Raw genomic sequence first — 26,384 nt, 5'->3', positions numbered from 1 at the left:
GTTTAGCTAGAGAAAAGGGGGTCAAGTGACCCAGGGAGATTATAGGGAGATTATAGTAGTTGGGGTTTTGTTGCAGAGAAACTCACCTCAAACTTCAACCCATGATAAACCTGCCCCTTAATCATAGGCTTCTGTTTGTGAAACACGAAATGTATAAGGCTACCTCCATGTGTGCCCAATAAACATTTTGATCCACTCCCCTAGCAGAAGGCTTAGGGCGGTGCACCTGGGCCTCTTCCATACGTTGGTGATTTATGCGAATTTACGACAATAATATGTGGCAAGAACTGGTCAAACTGCAAAAGTTCAACTGCTTTTATTGTCGCCTGTGAAAAGCACTTGTACTTTGGCAGTAATTATCTGCATTTGACCAGTACTTGCCACATATTATTATCGGACTACAAGGCTTCATTGGACAGAAGAGGTGGTAATGGTCTATATTAAGCGCTGAATCCTCATTTTTCATTATGTGGATTTACTTTGGGACCCTGATCATTTCACTACACCAGTGCTTTCAACCCACACAATTTTAACCATCGAAATAAATAATTACATTATTTTGTTAAATTAACTAAATAAATTAGTTAATTTACCAATATGCGTTCTAGAATATAGCAGTAGGAATGATTTCTATGAATTATTTAATCTTGCAAAATGTTATGTATTAGCAGGTTTCTTGAATGTTTATTAATTAAGGGTTATCTTGCACAGGGAAAGAGCTGAATATGGATGCAGAAATATAAGCAACATGTGACTTGGTAAGAAGAGGAAGCACAGATTCTGGCTAGTGTCTGTCTCCTGGCATTCCTTCTGTGTAGTTCCCTTTTGGATAAGATGAGTGTCATTTTCAGGATTCCATCATAAGAAAAACAATGGGAGGATGAGGCATTGGGATCAATCGGTAAAAATATCCTTGTTTACAAGGCAGATATTTATTGAAAAGGTCAGAGACGCTACCCATTTCATCCTCTTCCTTCTGATAATGTGTTCAGTGAAAATGATAAAGAAAGGGGTTTTGGTGATAAATAAAAGAAAACAAGAAAACATACACACGCAGTGATAATCAAAGACAATCTTGCAAGAAGTTAAAGAGTTCAATAGGAGGTCCAGCTTCCATTCTCTAGTTTACTGTTGACTTGCCAAGATGCTGCAGCTTCTTCTTCTTATTACACTCTCTATCTGTTCAAGACTGAAATCAGTGAGCCCACTGGGTAAGTATGTTTAAATCCTGAAAACGAAGCAAGGATATCGGTGAACTGTTAATTAATGGGCATCAGGCCATTTAGAGCACTGTTGGCTGATTTTATATTTCTTTGTGTGGCTAGGAGCACAACTTTAGGCAGCTCAGTTTATATACCCAATTGTTATTGACCTGCAACATCACAGTTGTTGTTGGTGATAGTTGGCATTCACAGAAACTGTCCACAGCAACTTACGTTGTTATAGTAATACAGGGAGATATGTAGCTGCTGTTCTACCAAAAAAGATTTATTTTATTGTGACAAGTCTCGTGGCATTCAGCACCAAACAGATCCGCGTTTAAGCAGATACAGAAAACAGATGCAGAAGCTTATGTGGCAATTCTCTGTTCTAGAAGATGTAATAGTAACCGTTTAAAAGACTTTGATCAGCTGCCTATTCTTGAAATCCACTGAACTGATGATTTCATTTCATATTATATTTTTATCTTGTACTTGTCAATGTATTTGTTCTGCTCTTACAGTATATATGAAATTTTTCAGTCCAGTCGGCATCATCAGGGTTTTACCTTGGAACACTTCTCTAAGTTTTCTGGCAGTTTTAAAATGATTGTCTTGCCTCTCAGCCAGTCTGTCAGTTCACACTTCCAAAACGATTTCAGAGCTAATTATCTCTGTAACTGATTTGACACATAAAGAAGCGGCACAGTCTGTTTCAGGTTTTGCCGATACAGTCAGCATTATCTCTCCTGATATCCAAATGATCTCTAAAGCATTTGTCTAAATTTAAAAAGTAAAAATGCACAGCTACAGTACATCTACACTTTGGGGCAAATTCATCAAGGGTCGAATTTCGAGGGGTTAAATCCCTCGAAATTCGACTGGGGAATAGAATCGAATAGAATCAAATAGGCAATTCGGGCGAATTTACGCGCTGGCAAATAGTCGAATTGGCAAATATTCGCCAGGCGAATAGGCGCTCGATCGAATATTCCCTCGAAGGATTTTTTTATTCGATCAAAAATTTGGAAAACAAGCCTATTGGACTTTCCCATAGGCTTTTAAAGCAATTCGGTAGGTTTTAGGTGGCGAAGTAGGCAGTCGAAGTATTTTTAAAAGAGACAGTACTTCGACTATCAAATGGGCAAATAGTTGTAGCGTTTTTGCGCTCGATCCAGTACTTCGACTATCGAATGGCGAATAGTCGCAGCGTTTTTGCACTCGATCTATTTGAATCATTCTACTCAGGCGAATTTACGCCAATTCGATAGTCGAGGAGCACAAAAAACTACTCGAAATTCGTTTTTTTTACTTCGAATCCTTCACTCGAGCTTGGTGAATTGGCCCCTTTATATATTTTTTAATTAATCGTTTTGTTTCGTCGTCAATCAACTATTATGAAAACTGAGTAGTAAAATGATTAAAATATTTTCTTCTTAGTGAAAAAACACAAAAGCTTCTCTTTTAAAGACTTTGCTTTTTTAAAGGGGGGAGGGGTGAAGATTCTTTTATAAAGCCCTCACATGGAAAAGTATTTATGTGCCACTATTAGGTGACATGTTATTTTATGCATGAATTTTAAAAATATAAAACATAAAATAATTCTTCTTTGCAAATTGCAACAGCTATATATGGATGGGTCCCCTTTAAATTAACTTTACATATTTTGTAGAGAGTGTTATTCTGAGACAATTTGCAATTGATCTTCATTTTATATTATTTGGAGTTTTGTAATTATTTAGCTTTTCGTTTTTTGGAATTTTGCAAGCTTCTGGTGACTAATGTTCAAATTACCCTAGCAACCAGCCGTTTAAATTAGAAACAGGAATATGAATAGAAGAAGGTATGAATACAAAGATAACTAATAGAAAGTGTCAATAAGGATAAAACTGTAGCTTCAAAGAGCAATTGGTTTTTTTTTTGGCTGTTAATGTCTGGGGTTTTGAAAGCTGGAAAGAGAAGACGAAATTTGCCGAAAGAGAAGACAAAATTTGGCGCAGTTTCGTGAATTTTTCGCTGTTTCACAGGAAAGTCACAAATTTTTCAGTGAAACGAGACGCCCCAAATTCGGCCATCACTACTGGCAACCACTGGCCTAGGACAATATATATTCTTATATATGGATCTCTTCTTGGTTTTGGAATGTCACTGTGTCATACAAAAATTCTGGTCTACTCAGTGACTGTCTTTGCGGAACCACAATCTCAAACATTTCTCAGCAATCACATTTTACTGGTTTTTGAGTTTTTAAAACCATGAATAAATCTCAATAAGTGTAAAAAAAAACCCACAAAAAACTCTAATACTAATTGACCTCTTAGGGGCAGATTGTGTCAGAATGTAAACCCTCAATATATTCTTTCTGAACAGCCTCTACAGTATGTGTTTCTTAATACTTATGTTGCCAAACCACTTAGCAGAAAATCACTTATAACAGAGGTTAAGAAGGATCTCAAGGGCTCAAAAGCTTGACTGATTCACACAACCATCACTGTCAGTGCCCAATGTAAGATGAGCTTCTAGTCAACCCTACTTAAACACTCCTGGCCCATTTTTTGTGCAACCACGTACAATATGGCTAAAAGGATTGCTAATTAGCCTTCTGGCTTATCAACCTATCTAAAAAGCTCATGTGGTAACCTTATAGAACTCACTTTCTGCTAATGTGCAGACCTGATAATTTGAATAGTAAAATGATAGAAACACCCTTTTTGAAGGTTGACTGTAGTATTTTTAGATATTCAAAAAAATTGGATATTTTATCTGCCAACACATTTTCATCCCACATGTTAGCTATGACAAGCTAACTTCATAAGTCACCTTAGCTTCCAGATTTGTATTGTATAATACACTGTATTATTATCATTGCCCTTTAATTAATTACTATTTCAAAGTTCAGTTTGTTTGTCTTTAAAAAAAAAAGGCAGAATGACACTCACCTGAACCACTTGCTTTCTGTGATATGTGCTATAGGGAAATCAAAAGCATTACTCCATATTAATTCAATTACATTTCGGTGTGCTTGATGCGAAGGCAAAGTTTGGTATATATGGATTGATTATTTTAAAACACTGGGTTTCCATTATTACATGCAGTTAATGCTTTAGTGGTGCACCATACCTTACATGTATATATTGCAGAGGAAGAAAATTCACTGCAAATGATAATGGAGTGAGCCACACTTGAGTTGAAAATAAGGGTTTACCTAGAGCAGTGATCCCCAACAGTGGCTCATGATCAACATGTTGCTCTCCAACCCTTCAGTAGCCTCAAAGCAGGTGCTCTTGAGCAACATGTACCTTTGGATGTTGCTCCCAGAGTCCTCAAAGCAGGTGCTTATTTTTGAATTCCACTCTTGGAGGCAAGTTTTGGTTGTATAAAAACCATGTGTACTGCCAAACAGAGCCTCCTGTAGGCTACCAGTCCTCTACCAATAGCAAATCACAACCCATATTTGGCACCCCAGAGACTTTTTGCATGCTTAGGTTGCTCTTTTGCAAAGTTTTTTTTTACATTTTAATGTGGCTCATGAGTAATATAGTTTGGGGACCTCTGACCTAGAGGGTTAGGACTCTAGTGCAAACGAGGAACATTCATCCCCCCTGCCTTTCTATTCTTGCATATTTACTTCTTGGCTGGCCCTCAGTGCACAGTATTGTTATCTTGGCTTTAAAGATAAGCTAATGATCAGCTGGTCAAAATGGTTCTGAAAATGGTATGACCCCCACTCTTGCTAATTAATAAATTAAAGAGTGCATTGCTGTGCATTGAGGACAAACTAGGATGTAAGGGCTAGATGCCAAGGTAAATAGAGTAAGGATGAACTTCTGAATGCGGACATTTGCTGCCCCTTAGGTGCCCACCTTGTGTCTTGACAGAAAGGCTTTTGGCTGAACAATTTGGAAATCCCTATCCTAGGGCAGATGGAAACTGCAAGTTTTTATAATCTGGATTTCCACAACCAATTTAGTGACCGTCGTCCAAAAATAATATATGAAGGCCCCCAAAAATTAACCTTATCCGCTATGGATAAATAGGAGATTGTTACAGGCATCCAGAGTGTGCCCATGCTACAAAATGCTTAAAGGTCTAGTTTTTCCACTGCAACTTTCAGAGATGTACCATTAAACTTACAGTTACTTGCATAAACATTTGTATTCTAACTGAGTTTTATCTACCCCACTAGCTCTCGACCCATGTTCTGCATACATAAGTCTCAATGAGCCTTGGAGGAATACAGACCATGAATTCAATGAGTCCCAAGACAAACCAATGTGTGACAACCATTTGGATGGAGAGTGGTACCGTTTCACTGGCATGGCAGGAGACGCAATGCCAACTTTTTGTATCCCAGAAAACCACTGTGGCACTCATGCTCCAGTCTGGCTGAATGGAAGTCATCCAAGTGAATCAGAAGGAATTGTACAAAGACAAGCCTGTGCTAGCTTCAATAACGATTGCTGTATGTGGAACACCACTATCAACATCAAGGCTTGTCCGGGAGGATATTATGTCTATCGACTAACTAAGCCTAGTGTCTGTTTCCACGTATATTGCGGACGTATGTTTTTCATTTCTCGTTTTATCTGTATTTTAGAGATTGTATTGGGTCCCTTAAGATATACAATCTTTATAATCTGGTCAAAAACCACAGCTAATTATAAAATATTAATACTTTTCACTCAGAAATCAGATTTAAAATTTTAAAAAATGTTCTTATGATATATATCGTTGCTGATTCTTTTTATCAGTGAAGCATATTGTTGGAAAAAAGATATAGGAACAATTGCCAAGAACAAAAGAGATATTAGCTTTCATTATCCAGTTTGTAAGAAACGGATGAAAAATAATTGCTGTTTGGTTGCTATTGGCAATGGTCATTAAATATATAAGTGCCACTATTCTATTGTTTAATTATTAATAAATATATGTTAGAGGAGAAGTTCACCTTAAAATTTGTACTTTATCTTTTTAATTTTATATATTGCATATATAATTTTATTTATTTACCTTTTTTAATCCATGAGCTCTCCAGTTTTAAATTTCTGCCACTATCTTGTTTCTAGGGCCCAAGTTACCCAAGCAACCAAGCAGTAATTTGAATGAGAGACTTTAAAATTAATTGTATAGGGCCTGAATAAAAAGACAAGAAAGAAAATGTAACTATATCATTGTAGTATCACAAAGAAATAGTTTTTTGTTATCGATTCAGTGACCCCTTTTTAAAGTTGAACAGAGGCAAAGTGAAAAGGCAAATAATTCAAAAACTATCAAAATTATGACCAATTGAACATTTTTAAGACTAGGACATTTTAGAACATAATAAAAGTTAACTTGAATATTAACTACACCTATGAGAATACTAATTGCTACATAGTTCTGACTAATCAGCCCAAAATATATGTTCCTATTTACATTAGCATTAGCAAAACACTCTGAAAAAGCACAATTACAGGCAAGGCGTGTTGGGATAAATGACCTCCTCTGTTCATTTAACCTGAAAAGGATATTTCAGGTTGGTTTGTAACTGAGGCCAAACTCAATTTAACAAATCAGTTTCAGTCTTGAAATTCCAGACAGGAAAATTATGTAAATAGAGGGCTATTGGTCTAAACACAAAGAGACCATTCACACTGGCCTCTTCTCTTATAACCGAGTATCCTATTATTTAATATTATACTTCTGAATTGTATACAAATTCTGCATGCTTCTTCAGTTTAAATTTTAATACATAGATTTTCAACGCCCAAAGGGGGAAATATTGGCTGCCCAATGAGTCGTTAGTCCTTTTGTGTATAGGGCCAAAATGAACACCTTCCCAATATAAATTTGGCTTAACCTCATTGATGTCTTGCTCATGTGGATAGAAAATCCTGTTGGCTGAAGACAGTATGAGTCTGTGTATTCCGTTCACCAGTGAGAGTTCTATGGCCCATGGTGATCAAATTGTTGCCTTAGGGAGTGAAAATCTATTTAATTCACTGAACCAACAAGGGGCTCTTTACTTGTGGAACCAGATTAAATATCAGATGCATGTTTATTTATAGTCGACCATATTCCTTAATGAAGATAGAAAAAACATTTCAAAAATTACACTCCCCAATAAACGGATTTTTTGCAGTTTGACTGCCGCTTTGGATCTGTTCCACATCCATACTACAGTTCTACATATTGTGCAATATTGACTTAGTGCCCATGCTCTGAACATTGTTGTATTTTGCCAGATTTCTATGATATCTGTGACGTTATTGATTGCCGAGGGACATGCGTGGATTCGGGAGATTGTGTTTGCAACAGTGGAACAGTATTAGGCCCAGATGGGCAGACATGTCTTGGTAAGTGAACTTGGTATCTGGGTAAGCACAGAGACACTCAAACATTCCATAACAAGTCTTGTAACTGCTATGCTGCTTCTTACACTAATTTTATTTCAGGGGATTGCTGTTAATTTTCTGCCCTAGGCAACCTGACCGGTAAGCCCTGCCTCCTGTGCGCGCATGTGCAACGGAGAGGATTGAGCAGCGCCAGATTTAGTCCGCCCGCATACTCCCCTCCCCACGAGCACGTGTGCATGCCAGCACCGGAGTGCTGGGGAACTGTGCCCCTGAGTGCTCCCCGGAAAGCGGCTGGGCGGCATGCTGCCCCTAATATGTTGCCGCCCTTTTGTTTAAAAAATCACTCACTCCTAGAATAGGAATTACCATAAACCTGTGGACAGACATAATATCAAAGGCTATTGTGATACTAAACTCTATAGTTAGTATAGGTATGGGTATATAGAATTTATGTGAAAGTAGGGAGGGGTGTATGGATGCTGGGTTTTCATTTGGAGGGGTTGAACTTGATGGACTTTGACTTTTTTCAACCCAATTTATGTATCTAACTATGTGCTCCTGAAGCAAGTCCAAGACTGTGGCATCTGCACAGTAGCGCATTTAAAACTTCAGACTGAAAGGAGCGCTCACCCCCCACAATTGTTTTGGCGCATGCCCATTCAGTTCACGGGCACCATCTCTATTGAGACTCTGAGTAGAACATGGTGGCAATGAATACGGAAAGAGAGAGGTAAATTCAAGCGATTGGGCAGACTCAGGGGCACTCAATTAGATCTTAGATATTAAAGTCGTGGTATTCAGGCGTCAAATCCGAAAAAGTTGTGGTATTCGGGTGTCAAATCCGAAAAAGTCGTGGATTCAGATTTTTTATATGCTCTTATCGAGACTTTTAGAAATCTAATGATATATGGGGGGGGAAGTAAGTGCCGATTTTAATTTATTTTTGAACAAGAAAGTTATTATTAAGAATATGCTGGAACATGTAAGATACTACATACACATCACAAATGTAAACAATCATTTTGAAATGAGTTACAAACTACAATTATAAATGTAGCAGTCCAAGTGAATGGAGTTTAAGTGCGGATTTGGTCGGAATGGCTTTCTAAAAGTAGTGAGATACAGTAAATTCAGATTTTGATAAATAACCCCCTCAATGTGCATTTGAGACACGGGTTTTTGGTCACCGAGGTGCATTCATTAATTAATTATATCATTTTCTGCCTGGTTTTATCTGCCAGCATTCAAATGTACATTTCAGTACAGTCTTTTTTTGTAGCACAGTCATGCATTTTCATGTGCTCACTGAGTTCTCAAACTATATTAAAACTGGAAGATAGATCTTGAACTCAAAAAGTGCTACTTCGGAAAACAAAGCGCTCCGAGTGTCACCTGCCGATTTCGATTCTAACTGGCGGGAGGTAGTTCGGGAATATTAGTCGCCCCGAAGAAGAGGTGATTTATCACCGGGCGAATAAATCTCCCGAATCTGAGCGTTTGTCTCTCTAAATCAGTGAGGCCATGCCTGGGAATGAAATGTTTATAGTGAAATGCTATAAATATGATGTCAGAATTAACCGATAATAAAATGAATTTAAACCTGAGTTCAATAGGTATTACTTGTCCCCTATGCTTCATATATTTTTATTGCTGCATGTTTATTTATAGAAAATCTAAGACCTATTAAATAAATACAGGTATAGGGAGGGATCCCTTATCCCCTTAACTCATTATCCAGAAAGTTACAAATTACTGGAAGGCCATCTCCCATAGACTCCAATTTAATAATTTTTGAAAATGATTTCCTTTTTCTCTGTAATAATATAACAGTATCATGTACTTCATCCTAACTAAGTTGCATAAATCCATATTGATGGCAAATCAATGCTACTGTGTTTATTTAAGGTTTTAAATGTTTTATTTTAATGCTGGGTGAGAGCAGCCATTAATGCAGTGGCCTTATTTTTGTTATTTTAAAAGTTTTTTATTTTCTTCACAATTTGCTAAAGCAGAGTCACTTTATTTAAGATATGAGATTAGGAAATAGTTAAGTAAAGGCTGAGACTTCTGTTGTAAAGGTTATTTTAACATATTCAATGACATAATAATGTTTTCACCTCATGACCACTCTCTCTATTACTTATGCCTTGGGAACTGATAATTGTCAGTATTTTTTGCTCTAATGAGGATTATTAAAGTCCAATCTCAGGCTGATTTGATGTATGAATTGATGGTTAAAAAGATAATCAATATGGAGTCTGCTGAGCTAAAAAATGGGCACCGCTGGTCTCTCTCTAACTCACGACGCCTCGTGCCAAGAATATTTTAAGTTTCTATCTGCCATGGGAGCAGAAACCAAAGTCTTTCTGATTTATAACGTCCCTGACTTAATACGCTACAGAAAAATAATCTGTCAGCTGCTACTGCAGATCCATTCATTTATTCAGATGAAATCATGTTAGAGAGACAGATGCTTCTAGAAAGATGAAGGAGGTGAAGGTTGTTAAAGAAAGTACAGAAATAAGGAAAAATATTGACCAGTGGCAGAAAGAGAAGCTGTTTTCTATCTGTGCAGATCTTAGGCTGTTAGAAAGACCTTATGAATTCAGGTATCTTCAAATTCCCCAAGCATTCAAAAGTATCAACCAAAACAAAGATGTCGTAGAGTGTGTTGAAGGTAATTACTTCCACATAGATGGGTCTCCTGTATTAATTAAAATGCTTTTCTCTCACCTCCAAACATTTCCAGGTTAAAACAAGAACTTTTGGGCCATCCTCCTAACTGACAAATCCATGTGCTACACTGCTTGGATATTGCCCAACCAATCGCAGCCCTCGTTAAAATTAATCCCCCACTACTCCCACACTAATCCCACACTATGGGAGCCCATGGGTCATGAGTTATGAATAAAAGTGCTGGGCAGAACAAGGTGCTCAATATTTAGGCTACCATTGAAGAAACTCCATTAATATTGAAAGAAAATTGATGACTGTTTGGCAGCGCCTGTAGTGACATAGAAAGTTTTATATGATATGGTTTAGTGGTGACTAACCCATTAATACTTTATTCACCCCTCTGTTAGAAGTGATATCACACTCAACTTAGGATGGGTGAGAGTATAAAGTATAGATTTGCTGGCTTCCCCCCACACACTGCCAAACAAAGCAGAATCATAATTGCTCCCCCAAAAAAGTGGGGCATATAATTTTAAAGATAAACCTCCTTGTTGAGCAGCTCCACTTTTTTATGAAATGGAGGAATTTAAGAACTTACATGTGTCCAAGGTATGTAAATATACCCATGCAGCTTTTATCTCCTCGGTGTTTGATAACATACCTGGTGCAGGCATTTACCCTTTGTGCCAAGCCCAAAACCATCAACCAAGGGGGATCGGAACAGTAGCATATTGGCTTGCACTCAAGAAAGGCTCCAACTTACAGACCAGAAGTATAAAAATACTAAAGAACATTTTATTTATGCTTATATCCTAAGAGTGTTGATGCCATCTGGCACTTAATTGCAGGCTAACCAACAAAACACACAAAAAAGGTATTTAACAGCAAAACCAACAATCAGAATGTACATTACGTTAACAATGAAAGAGGGAGGGAGGTGAGAAGGGATAAAATACATCTTTAATTGCAATTAACACTTGGCATGTTTGGAAAAAACAAGCTTAGGGATGAATATTCTTCAAACATGCCAAATGTTCTGCATATTTATAGTATAAAGAGACTTGAACTTGAATGAAATATTATGTAAACTATAGTCCGGGTTCATTAGTGCTTTTTCAGACTGTGTTCCCATAACATTAAGTGATTAACTGTCTTGGCAGGACTCTGAATAGACTGTAATAAGATTCTGTTTGAAAACATTAATTATAAAAAGCAACTCATTTTTGGTACAAGCTTGAATATGATTTTTTCTGCCACTTAGATGAAAATGAGTGTGAACGAAGCAACGGAGGCTGCAGTGAGATTTGCATAAACTTGAAAAATTCTTACCGATGCGAGTGTGGAAAAGGAAGGGTCTTGGGAAAAGATGGAAAAACCTGTGAAGGTAATTGATACATTCCGATAATAACCTTGGCTGCCTCCCAGCCAATCAAAGGCTCTGATTTATACCTTAAAAGTTCTCCTTGCCAATATTTCAGGCCAGTTGGACACGGTTAATTATATTAAATATTTGAGAAGCACTTCTTCTGGGATTGTTTGACAATTATAAAAGGGTAAAAAAAACCTATTTTTATACATTAGTGTACTTTTTGCATCTGTGTTTTCTATTTAGAGGGAAAAAAAACAAAGTTAATTGCTGATCTGTTGCTCTTAGTTTCTGCACTGGTACTAACATTACCTGGTGTTAGTGAATCACCCCTTGTGTATCTTGTACCTGGCTAATTGGGAGAAATCACCTCTGTGGACTTGTCAAACGTGGTGCTCTACAGTGCACTAAGAGTTCTTGCACTTGAGTATAGAGTATCTGTAAATGTAAAGTAAATAAAATCGCCAGCAATGTATGAAAGCAATTAACCCTTGTTACGGTGGACTGATGTTCCATAGAATCCCCACAGCTTATTTAATTAACCTGGCATGCCGGAATGTCTTGTAGGAAAAATATTTTAAAATAAATATGTTAAAGTCTGCTAAATCCAATGGTCTAGGCCACTAGCAAATAAAGAATTAGCAACTATCCAGTGTCAAAAATGTTGCTAGTATAAGGGCACAAATATTATTAAAATGTATTTCTTTATAATATAAGAAAATATATCCCTACTAGAAGCTCTGATTAAAGTGACTTTCAGAGAATGTGACAGATATATTCATTGCTTTAGGACCCTGGGACTTTTTCCATATAATTCTCTTTATTTTTCTTCTGCAAGATAGAGTCCTGTAGCTGGTTGAGTACCCGCAGGTTACCCACAAAAATGTGGATGCCGTGCAGGTTGCAGGTAGGATTTTTGTGTGTGGGTCTGCGAGTCGCTAGACTGTGGGTGGTGGGTGTCAGATCTAATCTGTAAGTAATACAGATTAGATCTGACACCCACCACCCACAGTCTAGCGACTCGCAGACCCACACACAAAAATCCTACCTAAGAAGGATTTAATCGTTCATTCGAAGTCGAAGTATTTCAATTCGATGGTCGAATTTCAAAGTATTTTTAACTTCGAAATTCGACCCTTGCTAAATCTGCCCCTTTGTGTCTTTTTTTAATCACATTTACTCTTTTGTAATTTGATATATTATACATATACGGTTGATATATTGATATATATATATATATATATATAGTCAAATACAAGAGTCCTCTGCACTCAACCCATTATCAATATATTTAAGACAGCGACATTTTGTGCATACTGCTACTAAAAAATGCCTTACCCTTTAAACAAAACAGGGATTGTTTGTCCATATATTGCAATATATTTAAGCTGGCCAACTACGTCAAAGTCATCCCATATCTGGCCAGTCCTATGCTCAATTTTATCTGATTCATTAAGAATTCTATTGCTTCATTATACATTTTACAAAGGGACTGGCGAGGCATTTTCAGGCGACTGTTGAAAAGCGCATCGCCTCGTGTGGTTAGCACAGGCGTTTTTACATAGGCGCCCATACAAAACTGTCGCCTGCGCCGGTCGCGGCGCTTTGTCGCCGCGACCGCAAACGCGTCGCTATCTCCCCGTGTGGAATAGCCCTTAAACAAAATGTTGTAGCTCCCACCCTCTCCAACTATAGTCAGGTGATCCCACTGGTGTCTAATAAAAGGGCAGCCAAGTTTGGGAGTTTTAAGGTGGCCATACACGGATAGATCCGCTCGTTTGGCGATGTCGCCAAACGAGCGGATCTCCCTCCGATATGCCCACCTTGAGGTGGGCAATATCGGGCTGGTCCGATCGTGGGCCCTAGGGCCCAACGATCGGATCCTAGCGTTCGCCAAACGGGCGGTCGGATCGCGGGACCGCATCAACGAACAGATGCGGCCGCGATCCGACGGGATTTTTAACCCCATCCGATCGAGATCTGGCCGACTTTCGGCCAGATCTCGATCGGGGAAGCCCGTCGGGGGCCCCCATACACGGGCCAATAAGCTGCCGACTTGGTCTGTCGGCAGCTTTTATCGGCCCGTGTATGGCCACCTTTACTTTGAAAGCAGCTAGTAAGTTGCAGGTAAAACGTATTCGTCCCTTTTATAAAATGTATAATTAAACCATAGAATTCTTAATGAATCAGATGAAAATTGAGCATAGGACTGGCCAGATATGGGATGACTTTGACGTAGTTGGCCAGCTTAAATATATTGCAATATATTGACAAACAATCCCTGTTTTGTTTAAAGGGTAACAATCACAAATATGGAGCGCTCACCTCCCAACTCGTCTCACAGTTGCTGTGCCAGGTGCTGAACCGGAAGACCCCAATCCTGTCAAAGGGTCACATCAATGCTCCAAGAAATTACCAGCAGCACACTGTTAGTCTTGCATAAGTGCTCAAGTGCAGATTTATTGTGTAGCCCATAGCATATAAAGGCAACGTTTCGGACCTCCCTGGTCCTTTGTCAAGCCCCATAACACACCACAAACAACCCTTTTAAAGTGAGGGATGGGGGGTTGTGCATATCGTAGTCCCACCCATTTCAATTGAATATCCAATCAAATTACAAAGTGGATTAATCATAGTCAATTTTAACCCCGGTAATACAAAATCATTGTGAAAAAAAGTTTAAAAGTTTTTAAAAAATTTTTAAAAAATTTTTTCAAAAAAGAGTCCAAAAAAAGTTAAAAACAATTGAAAAACATTTTTTGAAAGTTATTTTTTCTTTGTGCATGTCCAGAGTGAAACGTATCGTGTCCATTGAATCTCATAAAAAATCCAATACATATCCCATAAATAGACCATTAATATCAAACCTGTACATAATACAAAATTATTTTAGAAAAATTATTCAAAGAGATAATTATCAATTTTGCATACCTGAGGCATTCCTATGACAACCCTTGCATATCTCACTCAGCAGTTTTCTGAGGTACTCCTTGATATGTCTAAGGTTTTGTCAGCACTCAGGGTATTCAATGTAGTTTTCAGTACTTTCAATTCCCTTAAAAAAGGAGAAGAATAAAACAATTCAACACTAAAGTCAAGTCGCTATAATGTGGTGTGTATAATATCAACATATGCATACAAAGACCCTTTAATCACCTAGAAGATAAATGATACTGGAGTATATTCCCTATTTAAGCCCCGGGGCCAGATCGTATCCAATTTATGAATCCACATCATTTCCAATCTTTTTAATCTTAATAGCCTGTTACCACCCCTCCTGGGTATCTCTACTGTGTCAATCACTTGGAATTTCAGTTGGCTGACAGAATGTCGTGCCGTTTGAAAATGTGCCGGGACCGGTAAAGCCCCTTTCGTATCGTAGATTTATGTTTAGAGATACGATCACGTATCTTCTGTGTGGTCTCACCCACATAAAGTAGGCCACAAGGACACTTCAGTATATAAATGACATACGATGAATCACAAGTGAAATATTTATCGATGTTATACTTATTCCCTCGATGTGGGTGATGAAAATGATTACCCTTTATTACTGAATTGCACTGAACGCAATGTAAGCAGGGGAATGTACCAAATTTTGGATTTTGTAAAAACAGTTGTTTAGACCCAATTTTACCACCTATATCAGCTTTTACCAGTTGGTCTCTTAAGCTTCTCCCACGTTTGTAAGCCAATAAGGGTACCTGTTGAAAGGAAGGTATATTCTCATGGCATGATTGTAATATGTGCCAATGTCGGCGTATGATGTTGCCAACATGCCTACTTGCTGTGGTATATTTGCTTACAAATGCCAATCTATCACTCTTATTTGCTTCTCTCTTAGTGGGTAACAACAGATCCCTTCTATTCTTGTCATGTAGCTTATTATAGTTTACATCAAGTATTTCCTGTGGATAACCTCTATCCTTAAACCGCATTGTCATCTCACGAGCCTGCGTGTCAAACGCATTCTCATCACTGACTATGCGCTTTAACCTTGTGTATTGGGTCAATGGTAGCGAGTCTCTCAAGGCCTTCGGATGGAAACTAGTGTAATGTAGTAAACTGTTTCTGTCCGTTGTTTTCCTAAACAAATCCGTTTTCAGTTTAGTCCCCACCCTTGTTATTTGAACATCAAGGAAACTTATAGAACATGGATCATATATTTTGGTAAATTTTAACGTCTCCTCCATGTTATCGAGAAACGTGTGGAATTCAAGTAGGGTATCAGGTGTACCTTTCCACAGAACCAGCAAATCATCTATATAGCGTATATATAGAATACAATGCTTACAAAACATTGGATTCACATATACAAGTGTTTCTTCAAGGAAAGCCATATATAGGTTGGCATATGTGGGTGCCACATTACTACCCATGGATGTCCCCCTTTGTTGGATGTAATACTGGTCACCAAAAAGAAAATAATTCTGATGCAACACAATTTCAAATAAATCGATAATGAAATCTTTTTGTGGTGTACTATATTGGGTTTGATCAAGGTGGTAACGGAGGGCTCGAAGGCCAGACTCATGTGCAATTGATGTGTACAAACTGCTGACATCGAAACTAGTCAGTAAAACATCTTAAAGAGTAAGGCATTTTTCAGTAGCAGTATGCACAAAATGTCTCTGTCTTAAATATATTGATAATGGGTTGAGTGCAGAGGAATCTTGTATTTGTCTATATGTATTTTGTGGTCACACCCTCATTGCACCCCCGCCTAATGATTTTGGAAACTAGTGGTGAGCACAACTTTCCCTTGTTTGTTATAGTTCTACAAGAGCAGTGACCAGCTCCATGTTGTAGCTCCCACCCCCTCCAACTATAGTCAGGTGATCCCACTGGTGTCTAATAAAAGGGCAGCCAAGTTTGGGAGTTTTACTTTGAAAGCAGCTAGTAAGTTGCAGGTAAAACGTATTCGTCCCTTTTTTAAAATGTATAATTAAACCATAGAATTCTTAATGAATCAGATGAAAATTGAGCATAGGACTGGCCAGATATGGGATGACTTTGACGTAGTTGGCCAGCTTAAATATATTGCAATATATTGACAAACAATCCCTGTTTTGTTTAAAGGGTAAGGCATTTTTCAGTAGCAGTATGCACAAAATGTCTCTGTCTTAAATATATTGATAATGGGTTGAGTGCAGAGGAATCTTGTATTTGTCTATATATATATATATATATATATATATATATATATATTTTTTTTTTTTTTTTTTTACTACATACAAATGTTCATCATATGCCGATTGTGGTTATGCATCATAACTTTTTACTTCTGCCATAGCTATTACAAAGGAAGTACAGTGATCATTCAGTAATCACTGCCTTGTGTGATTTTTCACTTTTGCAGTAATTATTCTGCCACTAAAAGCCTAGGTAATTAGAATTGTCACACATTCAGCAATGAGTTACATCTGGTCCCTGGAAAACCATTGGGTCAGAGGCCTTTTCTTCTGAATGTCATAAGACAATGGAGAGAAAGCTTCTTTGCTCTTACTTCCATGCACAGGTTAAGAGAAAATACATTTCTTTTTCTTGCTAATATCAATTATACACTGCCTTCACTTTTCATTTTATAACTAGGGAAATATCTATTTGATTAATGGATAAGATACAGATTGAACCTGAAACACTTTAATTAAAACAGATTTATAAATCTCATACACCACTAACCATACATCACTGAATATGGTTCCTCTATTTTTAGATATTGCAGGCTGCCAGCACAACAATGGCGGCTGCAGTCATACCTGTGTTGAAACTGGGGAATCCTATCAGTGTCAGTGCCCACGAGGTCTGATCCTCTCTGATAATAACCTCACCTGTCAAGGTAAGTGAAACTATTTGGTCACCTGTGACTTATGTTTTGCCATAAATATTCCTAAAAAAAGTCACAAACTGGGGTTTGGCAAACAAGAGAATTTTTGTGGGAGTGTCGGAAGGTTTACAAAGAGTAAATAGACTATACCGTGGATGGATGAACAAAACAGGTTTTAGTCAAATAATAAGGTTCATAAATCCCTTTATGCAATTTATCAGTAGAGTTTGTTTGTGAATCCAACCCTTATTCATTACTTCTGTACAAACTATATGCATTATAATAAATAAATAACTAAATAAATAATGTCAGAACACTGATGTAAACCTAAAATAAAATGATGCCTAATAAAATGTAATTTTAAGCAACTATCCAATATATATTTATACATACATTATACAAAACACATTCATTAAAAATTTTGGCTACCCACATCATTACAGCAGCAAAGTATCATAGAGATGCCAAATGGTAAAGTGCTTCCCAGCCAACCCAAAAGGTCTTCATATTCAAAGTTGAATGGATCATATCAATGGAAGCCATTAAAGCTCACTTATTGGGAAATAAGTACAACCATGAGTTATAATGGCTTCTTTGGCTGACATGCAAGAGGGAACATGGGGCACGTACCTCTTTTTTTTGCATACCCCTAGTTTGGTCCTTGTCTCCCCCAGGTTGCTTGTCCCTCCTACCGATCAAGGTGGCTGTCCAGGTAGCCTAGGATGCCTGGCCATCTTGGCCTGGCTCTAGTCCCTGAAACTGGAATTGGCCACAATTATAATTTTTAATATTATTCATTTCAGCTGACTTCTTCGAAATTGTTTAAAAATTCGGAACCATCAGGGCAGAAAACAGAAAGTGACAGACAGATACTCACTTCAGTTGGAGTAATGTTTACTAAGAATTATTTAAATCTGTGATTAATACACACTAGAAAATTGCTTAGAATTATAATTACTTATATTAGGCAAATGTATATTTTGTTGTTTACACTTCCTTTTAACTAGCCCAGTCCATGTACTAAGCTGCTTCATATTTTATAATATTCTTTGCAGTTCCTGTGCTGTGCAAACCCAGCACTATAGAAGTCGCTGTCCCAAAGGATCTGGTAGGGGGCTTAGAACTCTCTCTATCAAACTCATCCTGTAAAGGAGTCTCCAATGGCACCCATGTCAATGTCAACTTTAACCTAAAGACCTGTGGAACAGTCATCAATGTTCGTAAAAGTATTCTTTCTTGAGATTTTCAGAATCACTTAAAGTAAAAACTTGATGACTAAAATATGCAAAATATGTGTATTGTATGAACCTATTATATGTGATTATATGAACCTATTATCCCAGAGTAGACATTAAATACAGGTTTCTTGAGAACCTTGCATCACAGGGCGTTCTCTTTATAGTGCTTCTTGCATGACGCTCAAAGGGGGGGTCCAGTCAAGAAATGCCCACTTCTCCTCCGAGTGTTGTCCCTTCTATATGCAGTACTGCCAAGTGCAACGAAGCTCCAAGTTGTGCCTGTCAACCGGCATAATTCTAGGGGTCAGAATGACTGTAGTGGTGTTGACCACTCCCTGTTTTAAGCCACACCCACTTTAAAACACACCCTTGTTAACACAAGATCATGTCCACATTAATGGTGGTAGCACACCAAAGAACCAAATTGCCAGTACTCACTGCAGGGATATCGCTCATCACTCATATGTGAAACTTTTAAGTCATATTAAAACATACCCTTAAATCCATATGCCTTCTTCTCCACTGTGGATAACACAACACCACCCCAGCACATAATTAAACACCTTAGGGGCCCCCTAACAACAATTTCCAAATAGACCCTCCCCCCCAGAACAAACCCTATGAGATTCTCATCCCACAGGTAGTGTAGGGCATGCAGAGTATGGCACACACAGGGAGCATAGGGCAGCTAGAGTATGGCACACATAGGGAGTGTAGGACAGGCAGATTATGGCACACACAGGGGGCATGGGCAGGCAGAGTATGGTACACATGGGGAGTGTAGAGCAGGCAGATTATGGCACACAGGGAGACTAGGGCAGGCAGAATATGGTACACACAATGAACATAGGGCAGGCAGAGTATGGCACATATTGGGAGTGTAGGGCAGGCAGAGTATGGCACACACAAGGGGCATGGGGCAGGCAGAGTTTGGAACACACAGGGAGTGTAGAGCAGGCAGATTATGGCACACAGGGAGACTAGGGCAGGCAGAATATGGTACACACTATGAACATAGGGCAGGCAGAGTATGGCACACACAAGGAACATAGAGCAGGCCGAGTATCGCACAGACAGGGAGCATAGGGTAGGCAGAGTATGGCTCACACAGAGAGTGTAGAGCAGGTAGAGTATGGCACACACTGGAAGCATAGTGAAGGCAGAATTACAGACAGACAAACCTATCAGGACTGTTCTAAAATGAACATACATGCAGCAGTTTGTTTGGGGTGTGAACAGGTGAAAAATTATGATATGGTGTGAACAGTACAGAGCTTAAAGGGTGTGAACAATAGATGTGTTACAGATGTGAACAATGCAGGGGGTTTACATCTGAAAACAATGCAGGATTTTACTGTCTGAATGTGAGGTGTAAACAATGCAGGGGCCAATTAATCTCAGTTCTGATACCTTTTAAACCGTACACACAAGGGAAGTAGTCACAGCAAGCAGACTTTCATGAGGGGGCTACACAAGGGGGGTCAGTTGGATAGCAATTACCTAATACATTAGCTCTTTGGTTTCTAAAGCTAGTCATAGACATTCTGTGTCAGACATATTGTGCAACTACTGCACCATCTGTAGGTAGAAGAAGAGAATGAAAGGCTCATTTAATACTTAAGTGCAAGTGTTATTGTGCTAAAGTGGAATCATATGTTGTGTATATTGATTTTAATGGTACCTGTGTCCAAACACTCCTTACCATCCCTTATAATTTGCACCTAGTGCACCTACTGCCGCTAGAGAAGCCATGCTTAAAGTGACAGTAATTCCCAAGGTTCCCACAGTTGAGCTAATAGTCAAAACAGACCTTAGCAATATATATATATATATATATATATATATATATATATATATATATATATATATATATATATATATGGATTAATGAATAGGCTAACCTAGGCTATAGCCTAGCGGCCCACAGTGCTGAGGGGCCCATGGGGCTTTTTCAATTTTATTTTTATTGTGTCCCAAAAAACTTTTTAACTGTGCTGCAGGGCCCTGTAGGGTGCTGTGCTGCTCTCTCCTCCCCTCTCCCCTCCCCTCCTCTCCTGCGCAGGTGGTACCTGCTTTCTGGCTGTCTTAATGTGGATTAAGCCAGCCAGGCAAAACAAATGTTTTGGGGCTCCCGCCCCTTTCTCAAGCATCATTAGCACCAATGACATCAAACACTTGCCAATCCCAATTTTAACCCTTAATCTTTTCTCACATTATCCTTTTGTTTAGGATATTGTGTGAAAAGATTGAGGGTTAAGGTTGGGATTTAAATAGATTAGGTACCCCACATTTACTGTAAATATATATTGATATATGACCCATAGGTGTAGTCATTGTCAAAGTGCAATTGAAAACTAAACATCCAACTTAAAAACACTGTTTTGTGGGAACCTGCTGTGGCTTGTGAGAAATTGTGACAATTCACAAGTGTATTGAATTACAAACAACACCCCCCTACTGTGGTAATGGGCACATATTAATACTACTGAATCCGAAGTGGATTCTCACATAGTGACCAGTATTTAAATATTAGCAACAAAGTAAACATGCAAAGAAACAATATAAATTGAAGTCAATTCTCACATAGTGGTCAATGTTCAACTCTTGGCAACAAAATAAACATATAAAAAAATATATAAAATCAAAACTGTTAACCCAAGAGCATAAACGAAACATTTAATCCTCAACATATACTTAAGCCAGAGGGAAATATTGTTACATACAACTAAGAGGTATAGCTGTGTAATGCAATTATATTTTATGGATTATAATGTGTAGACCCGCCTTCTCTACTCACGAGTCTATCAGGCTTCATATATATATATATATATATATATATATATATATATATATATATATATATATATATATATATACAGTAAATGTCCAACACGTGTCGTGCACTGTTATGATTATGAGTAATATACATGACTGGTGCATACACCCAACAAGCGGAGAGTCAATCCACTTCATATATATATACATATATATATATATATATATATATATATATATATATATATATATATATATATATATATATATATATATATATATACATATACACACATATATTTTGAAGGGGCTCAATCATCAAATGAATCCCTTTTTATACATCTGTTTTGTCCTAGACTTAAAAATCATATCATTACATACATATTTTGTTACATGTGTCAAAACCACTCACTAGTTCTGCCTCAACTATGCTACTCTTAAAGATTATGGATAACCAAAACATGGGACAACCTTTGAGTTATCTGATCAGTCCACCCATAGAAACATCATTCTGGAATGGCAGATCCTTAATTATAATAATTTGGAAGAGTTCTGGTGTTGATCTTGACAGTCAGCTCTGTATTGTATGAAACTTAAACTTGTAATTGTCAAGTTAATGTTGATATTCTGACTTTATCAGGTGGCAAGCGATAAGATCATTGCTTCTAATCTGGTCACTGGAATGCCCAAGCAGACCCCAGGCAGCAGTGGAGATATTATCATTCGTACCAGCAAACTCCTCATCCCGGTAACTTGTGAATTCCCACGGCTTTATACCATCTCTGAAGGTTATGTCGCCAACCTAAAGAACTCCCCATTGGAGATCATGGGCCGAAACCGAGGAACCTTCCCATTCTCTCTAGAAATATTCAAGGATAAAGACTTTGATGAGCCATATAGAGAAGATCTTCCAGTGCTTAAACTCAGAGACTCCCTTTATTTTGGTATTGAACCCCTTATGCGTGTGAATGGCTTGGAAACCCTTGTGGAGAGCTGCTTTGCAACCCCAACTTCCAATAACGATGAGATCTTGAAGTACTATTTAATTAAAGATGGGCAAGTAGTTTTAAATTATTAGTTAATATTTATTTACTAGCATAATTAACTTTACTTTTAGGTATATTTTAAATCATTAACACTTAGCAGACACTTTCTTCTGCCTGTTTTTAGTGCAAAATAGTCATTCGTTTTATGGAAGCTTTTGGATTATCAAATCTTAAATATTATTTTCTTTTTCATTTTCAGATGTGTCTCTGATGACACAGTGAAACAATATTCATCAAAAGATCATCTTGCCAGACATTTTCAGGTTCCAGTGTTCAAGTTTGTGGGAAAAGATAACAAGGTAAAAGTTATTATTTTGTATGTTATGAAGAACAGTTACTCTTTTTCAGTTCAAGGTCACCTTTGAGGTTCCACTTTTGGCACAACTGGCACAGATTTATGGATATAGGACAATGTTGAAATCTTCAATTCTGCCATAGTGTAAATAAAAAAATATACAGAACAGAAAATACATCTAACCATAACTCACCTTCAAGGTAGGATTTCAGTTGTCTTATGGTAAGTCTATAAGCATTCCCTCCAAATATCTCCCTAACTGGGCTTCAGACTGAGCTCCCCCCTCCACTGATCCAGGCCCTTAGAGGGAGAGCAACCCCACTTTTTGGGAGCCAATGCTCTAGAGCAAGGGTCCCCAAACTTTTTTTACCCGTGAACCACTTTCAAATGTTAAAAAAAGTTGGAGAGCAACATAAGCATGCAAAAAGTCCATGGGGTGCCAAATATGGTCTGTAATTGGCTACTGGTAGCCAATGTGGACTGGCAGCCTACAGGAGGCTCTGTTGGGCAGTAAGTGTGGCTTTATGCATCTAAAGCTTGTCTGCAAGTCAAAAATTCAAAAATAAGCAACTGCTTTGAGGCCACTGGGAGCAACATCCAAGGGGTTAGAGAGTAATATGTTGCTCACGAGTCACTGGTTGGAAAACACTGCCCTAAAGTTTACAGAAGAGCAGGGTAACATTAAGGTTATCAAGGCTGATGTAATAAACATTTTTGGGTGTATAGGGGAATCAAAATATTCAAATGTTATTAGTAAATATATTTAACATGTAAAATGCAAGACAGACAGAGGCTTGGCAAGGTGAACTTGGTAAGAATTGGTGATGGGAAACAGGGCAACAGTCAGTTCTGTTTTCTTAACCAAAATAGTTGTAAAATAAAGCAAGTAGACAAAAACACTGTCTTTATCTATGTAGTATAATCAGCTTTTCTGTATGCAAAATTGTAATTTTTCATAAAACCATGCAAGTGAATAATTGGGCTGGTTGACTACATACATAATGGCAGAGCATTGTGAGCAGAATATGGAGTAACAGCTGGCCTAGGGTGGCCATAGCCAGAGTTTGGGAAACATTGCCTAGTTACTTGGTCATATGCACCTGCCTGTACTGCAATCTGACACTTGTACCTAAGGTCTTAATAGATGACTTCAAGGTGTGCAATCATTAAGAAGGCTCTTGTGGACTTAGCAGATAGTAATTGTTTACTGCTGGGCTAAAGGTCATACACATATCAGTGCACAAAATAGGACTTTATCCTGATTACTTGCAGCTTGGACAGCAGCATTTCTCTTGTAATAAAAAAAACAAGTAATATGTGGGTGAACTTAAGTGCAGGCTATAAACCACATTATATACAATCAGACAGGCTACATTTATTTGAAATTTCATTTTGAAAGTAAAGAGAACGTATGTCTCATAAGGATCTATTCACTTCAAAGGGGTGTGCCACTGACATTTTTGCTCATTGTGAAACTATAAAAACGGCAGTATGTGTGATTAAAGAACCCATTGCCGTCTTCCAAATATAGACCTGAGCTCAACCAAAGAAAGAGTGATTTAAGAAAATATCTATTCTGTCACTGTAGTTAAAAAGGTAAAGTTTTTTGTTTTTCTCACTAATAACTGGAATGATGTCACAAAGAGAGAGAGAGAAGGGCCATCATTATAAAGAGCAAAATGCCTTTCTTCCAATCTAAGTCCAGTGCTACACGTCTAATCAGTATTTGCACATACAACAATCCTTCAAGAGCAAAGTTCAATTATATACCAGTATTGTGTCCCATGGGTGTGTAAATATGAGTGGCTTTTGCCCCGTGTTATTTTTAAGACAAAGCTTCCTAGTAAACAGCCACGTATCATCACTTTTTGCAGCTCTAAGGCAATGGTGCCCACACAGCTGAGAATGACCCCCTCCGTAATCAAATCTATGAGGGAATTATTGAGCAGGGACGTTATGTGGTCCATGGGTCTGCTCATGGGTCTGCTGGATCTCATATATGGGCTAAATGGTTGGATTCACTTGATTTTGCTCAACCCTTTGTTGGCCAAATTATAAAAAATTATATTATTATAAAAAAGTTCCACATGTTTAGCCAAAATGAGCAGATGTCTTAGTGCATTTTGATCTTAAAATTTTTTGGTATTTTATATGCCATGCCTTTTAATCCCTTGCCAGCTGTTGTATAGATCAGCAAATTGTTGAAGTAAATAAAAAACAAACAAAAAAACCCAACAAATTAGTGATGTGCGGGCCGACCCGATACCGGGTGGGTCGGGCGGGTTTGGGTGGGTTCGGGTCGACCTCGCACTGCTCCTCGGAGTCACTTTCAAATGCCGGCATCCGACTTCTGGGTTCCGGTTTTATAGTCTCGCGTCTGCTCGCCCCCTCCCCTTTCGTGACATCATTGTGACGTCATTGGCGGGGCGGGTCGGTGTGGGTCTATAAAAGGACCCCGGAAGCGTGGGTGTGGGCGGGTTAGGGTTGGGTGCGGGTCAGGAAAACCCTGACCCGCACATCACTACAACAAATGTCTCTTCTGCATAGTAGGCTGATTCATTGGCATCAGTATTCCCTTTATAATGGATTATTACCTGTAAATGAAGGAGGTCTACATTTGACTTTGAAGAGTACAGCTTGCTTAGTGAAAGCACATGACAGTGGTAAGCTATACCTGTGTAGCATATGATACAAACCCCATTTTTCTTTGCCTCACCCCAGGAAGTATTCTTGCACTGCCAAGTTTTAGTTTGTGGCTCATTGGATGAAAGGTCTCGGTGTGCTCAAGGATGCCGGAGTCGCATGAGGAGATCTGCTGAGATGGATGAAGAAGGAAAAGCCACTCACTATGCAAATCGCCTCCTCACCGGTGGACCTATTCGTATTGATTTTGAGGAGTAGTTTTAATTCAGAAAGATAATTCTGTATATAAAGCTTCGTCACTGGATGTGCTATTATTCTTTTCAAGCATCCATCGGGTGTGAACATCTTTGCATTGTAATTTTCTGTGTTTAAAGCTGCGACATGCTGTTTCCTTTTCATTATCACTGATGTATATAGATATGTTTCTAGCCATCATCACCCTTCTATCATTGCTACATTGAAATGTAACTAAAATATGGCATTAATGAAAAGTAGTGTTAACTTGTGCTGTTCCAACCCTCCCATTCTCCCACAGCATAAAAGCCTAAACAAAAACAGCATGTACTTTTTTGATTAGAACATTGGTCATAGACATGTTGTGCTTGACTTTTCTTGCTGAGTGCACAGGTCACACATGGGCTGTGTTGACCACAGAGAAAGTGCAAAAAATTGTTACACTTTGCACAATGCTCCAATCTATTTGCTGCCCTGAGGCTTCTAGAATGGTCGTAGAAAGATGTGATATTGGGAGTGCTACATAAATGTGTATAGAAAGTTCATGCCTATTAAAGCAGGTGTTAAAGGGATACTGTCATGGGAAAAATTTTTTTTTTTCAAAATGAATCAGTTAATAGTGCTGCTCCAGCAGAATTCTGCACTGAAATCCATTTCTCAAAAGAGCAAACAGTTTTTTTTATATTCAATTTTGAAATCTGACATGGGGCTAGACATTTTGTCAATTTCCCAGCTGCCCCATGTCATGTG

The 26,384-nt window shown here is 38.2% G+C and overlaps 1 protein-coding gene across 1 annotated transcript; it reads left to right on the top strand.

Annotated features, from left to right (window-relative positions):
- Positions 1 to 1,122: 1,122 nt before the first annotated feature.
- oit3.S (oncoprotein induced transcript 3 S homeolog) lies at positions 1,123 to 25,960 on the top strand. The gene is made up of 9 exons (XM_018227561.2): positions 1,123 to 1,211; positions 5,386 to 5,760; positions 7,424 to 7,534; positions 11,472 to 11,594; positions 17,293 to 17,415; positions 18,459 to 18,619; positions 22,057 to 22,472; positions 22,662 to 22,761; positions 25,479 to 25,960. The coding sequence occupies exons 1-9, from the start codon at positions 1,145 to 1,147 to the stop codon at positions 25,656 to 25,658; spliced, it is 1,656 nt and encodes a 551-aa protein (XP_018083050.1). The 5' UTR covers positions 1,123 to 1,144; the 3' UTR covers positions 25,659 to 25,960.
- The last annotated feature ends 424 nt before the right edge of the window (positions 25,961 to 26,384 follow it).

This window comes from Xenopus laevis, chromosome 7S (genome assembly GCF_017654675.1).
Source record: "Xenopus laevis strain J_2021 chromosome 7S, Xenopus_laevis_v10.1, whole genome shotgun sequence".
Lineage (NCBI taxonomy): Eukaryota > Metazoa > Chordata > Amphibia > Anura > Pipidae > Xenopus > Xenopus laevis.
Note: the sequence above shows the minus strand (reverse complement) of the source record. Positions and strands in the feature narration are given on the sequence as shown.

Excerpts from the sequence above, each read along its gene's own strand:
- oit3.S (XM_018227561.2), top strand. The coding sequence starts at position 1,145 with ATGCTGCAGCTTCTTCTTCTTATTACACTCTCTATCTGTTCAAGACTG. Across the intron at positions 11,595-17,292 it reads AGATGGAAAAACCTGTGAAG|ATATTGCAGGCTGCCAGCAC; the intron begins GTAATTGATACA and ends CTCTATTTTTAG. Across the intron at positions 17,416-18,458 it reads TAATAACCTCACCTGTCAAG|TTCCTGTGCTGTGCAAACCC; the intron begins GTAAGTGAAACT and ends TATTCTTTGCAG.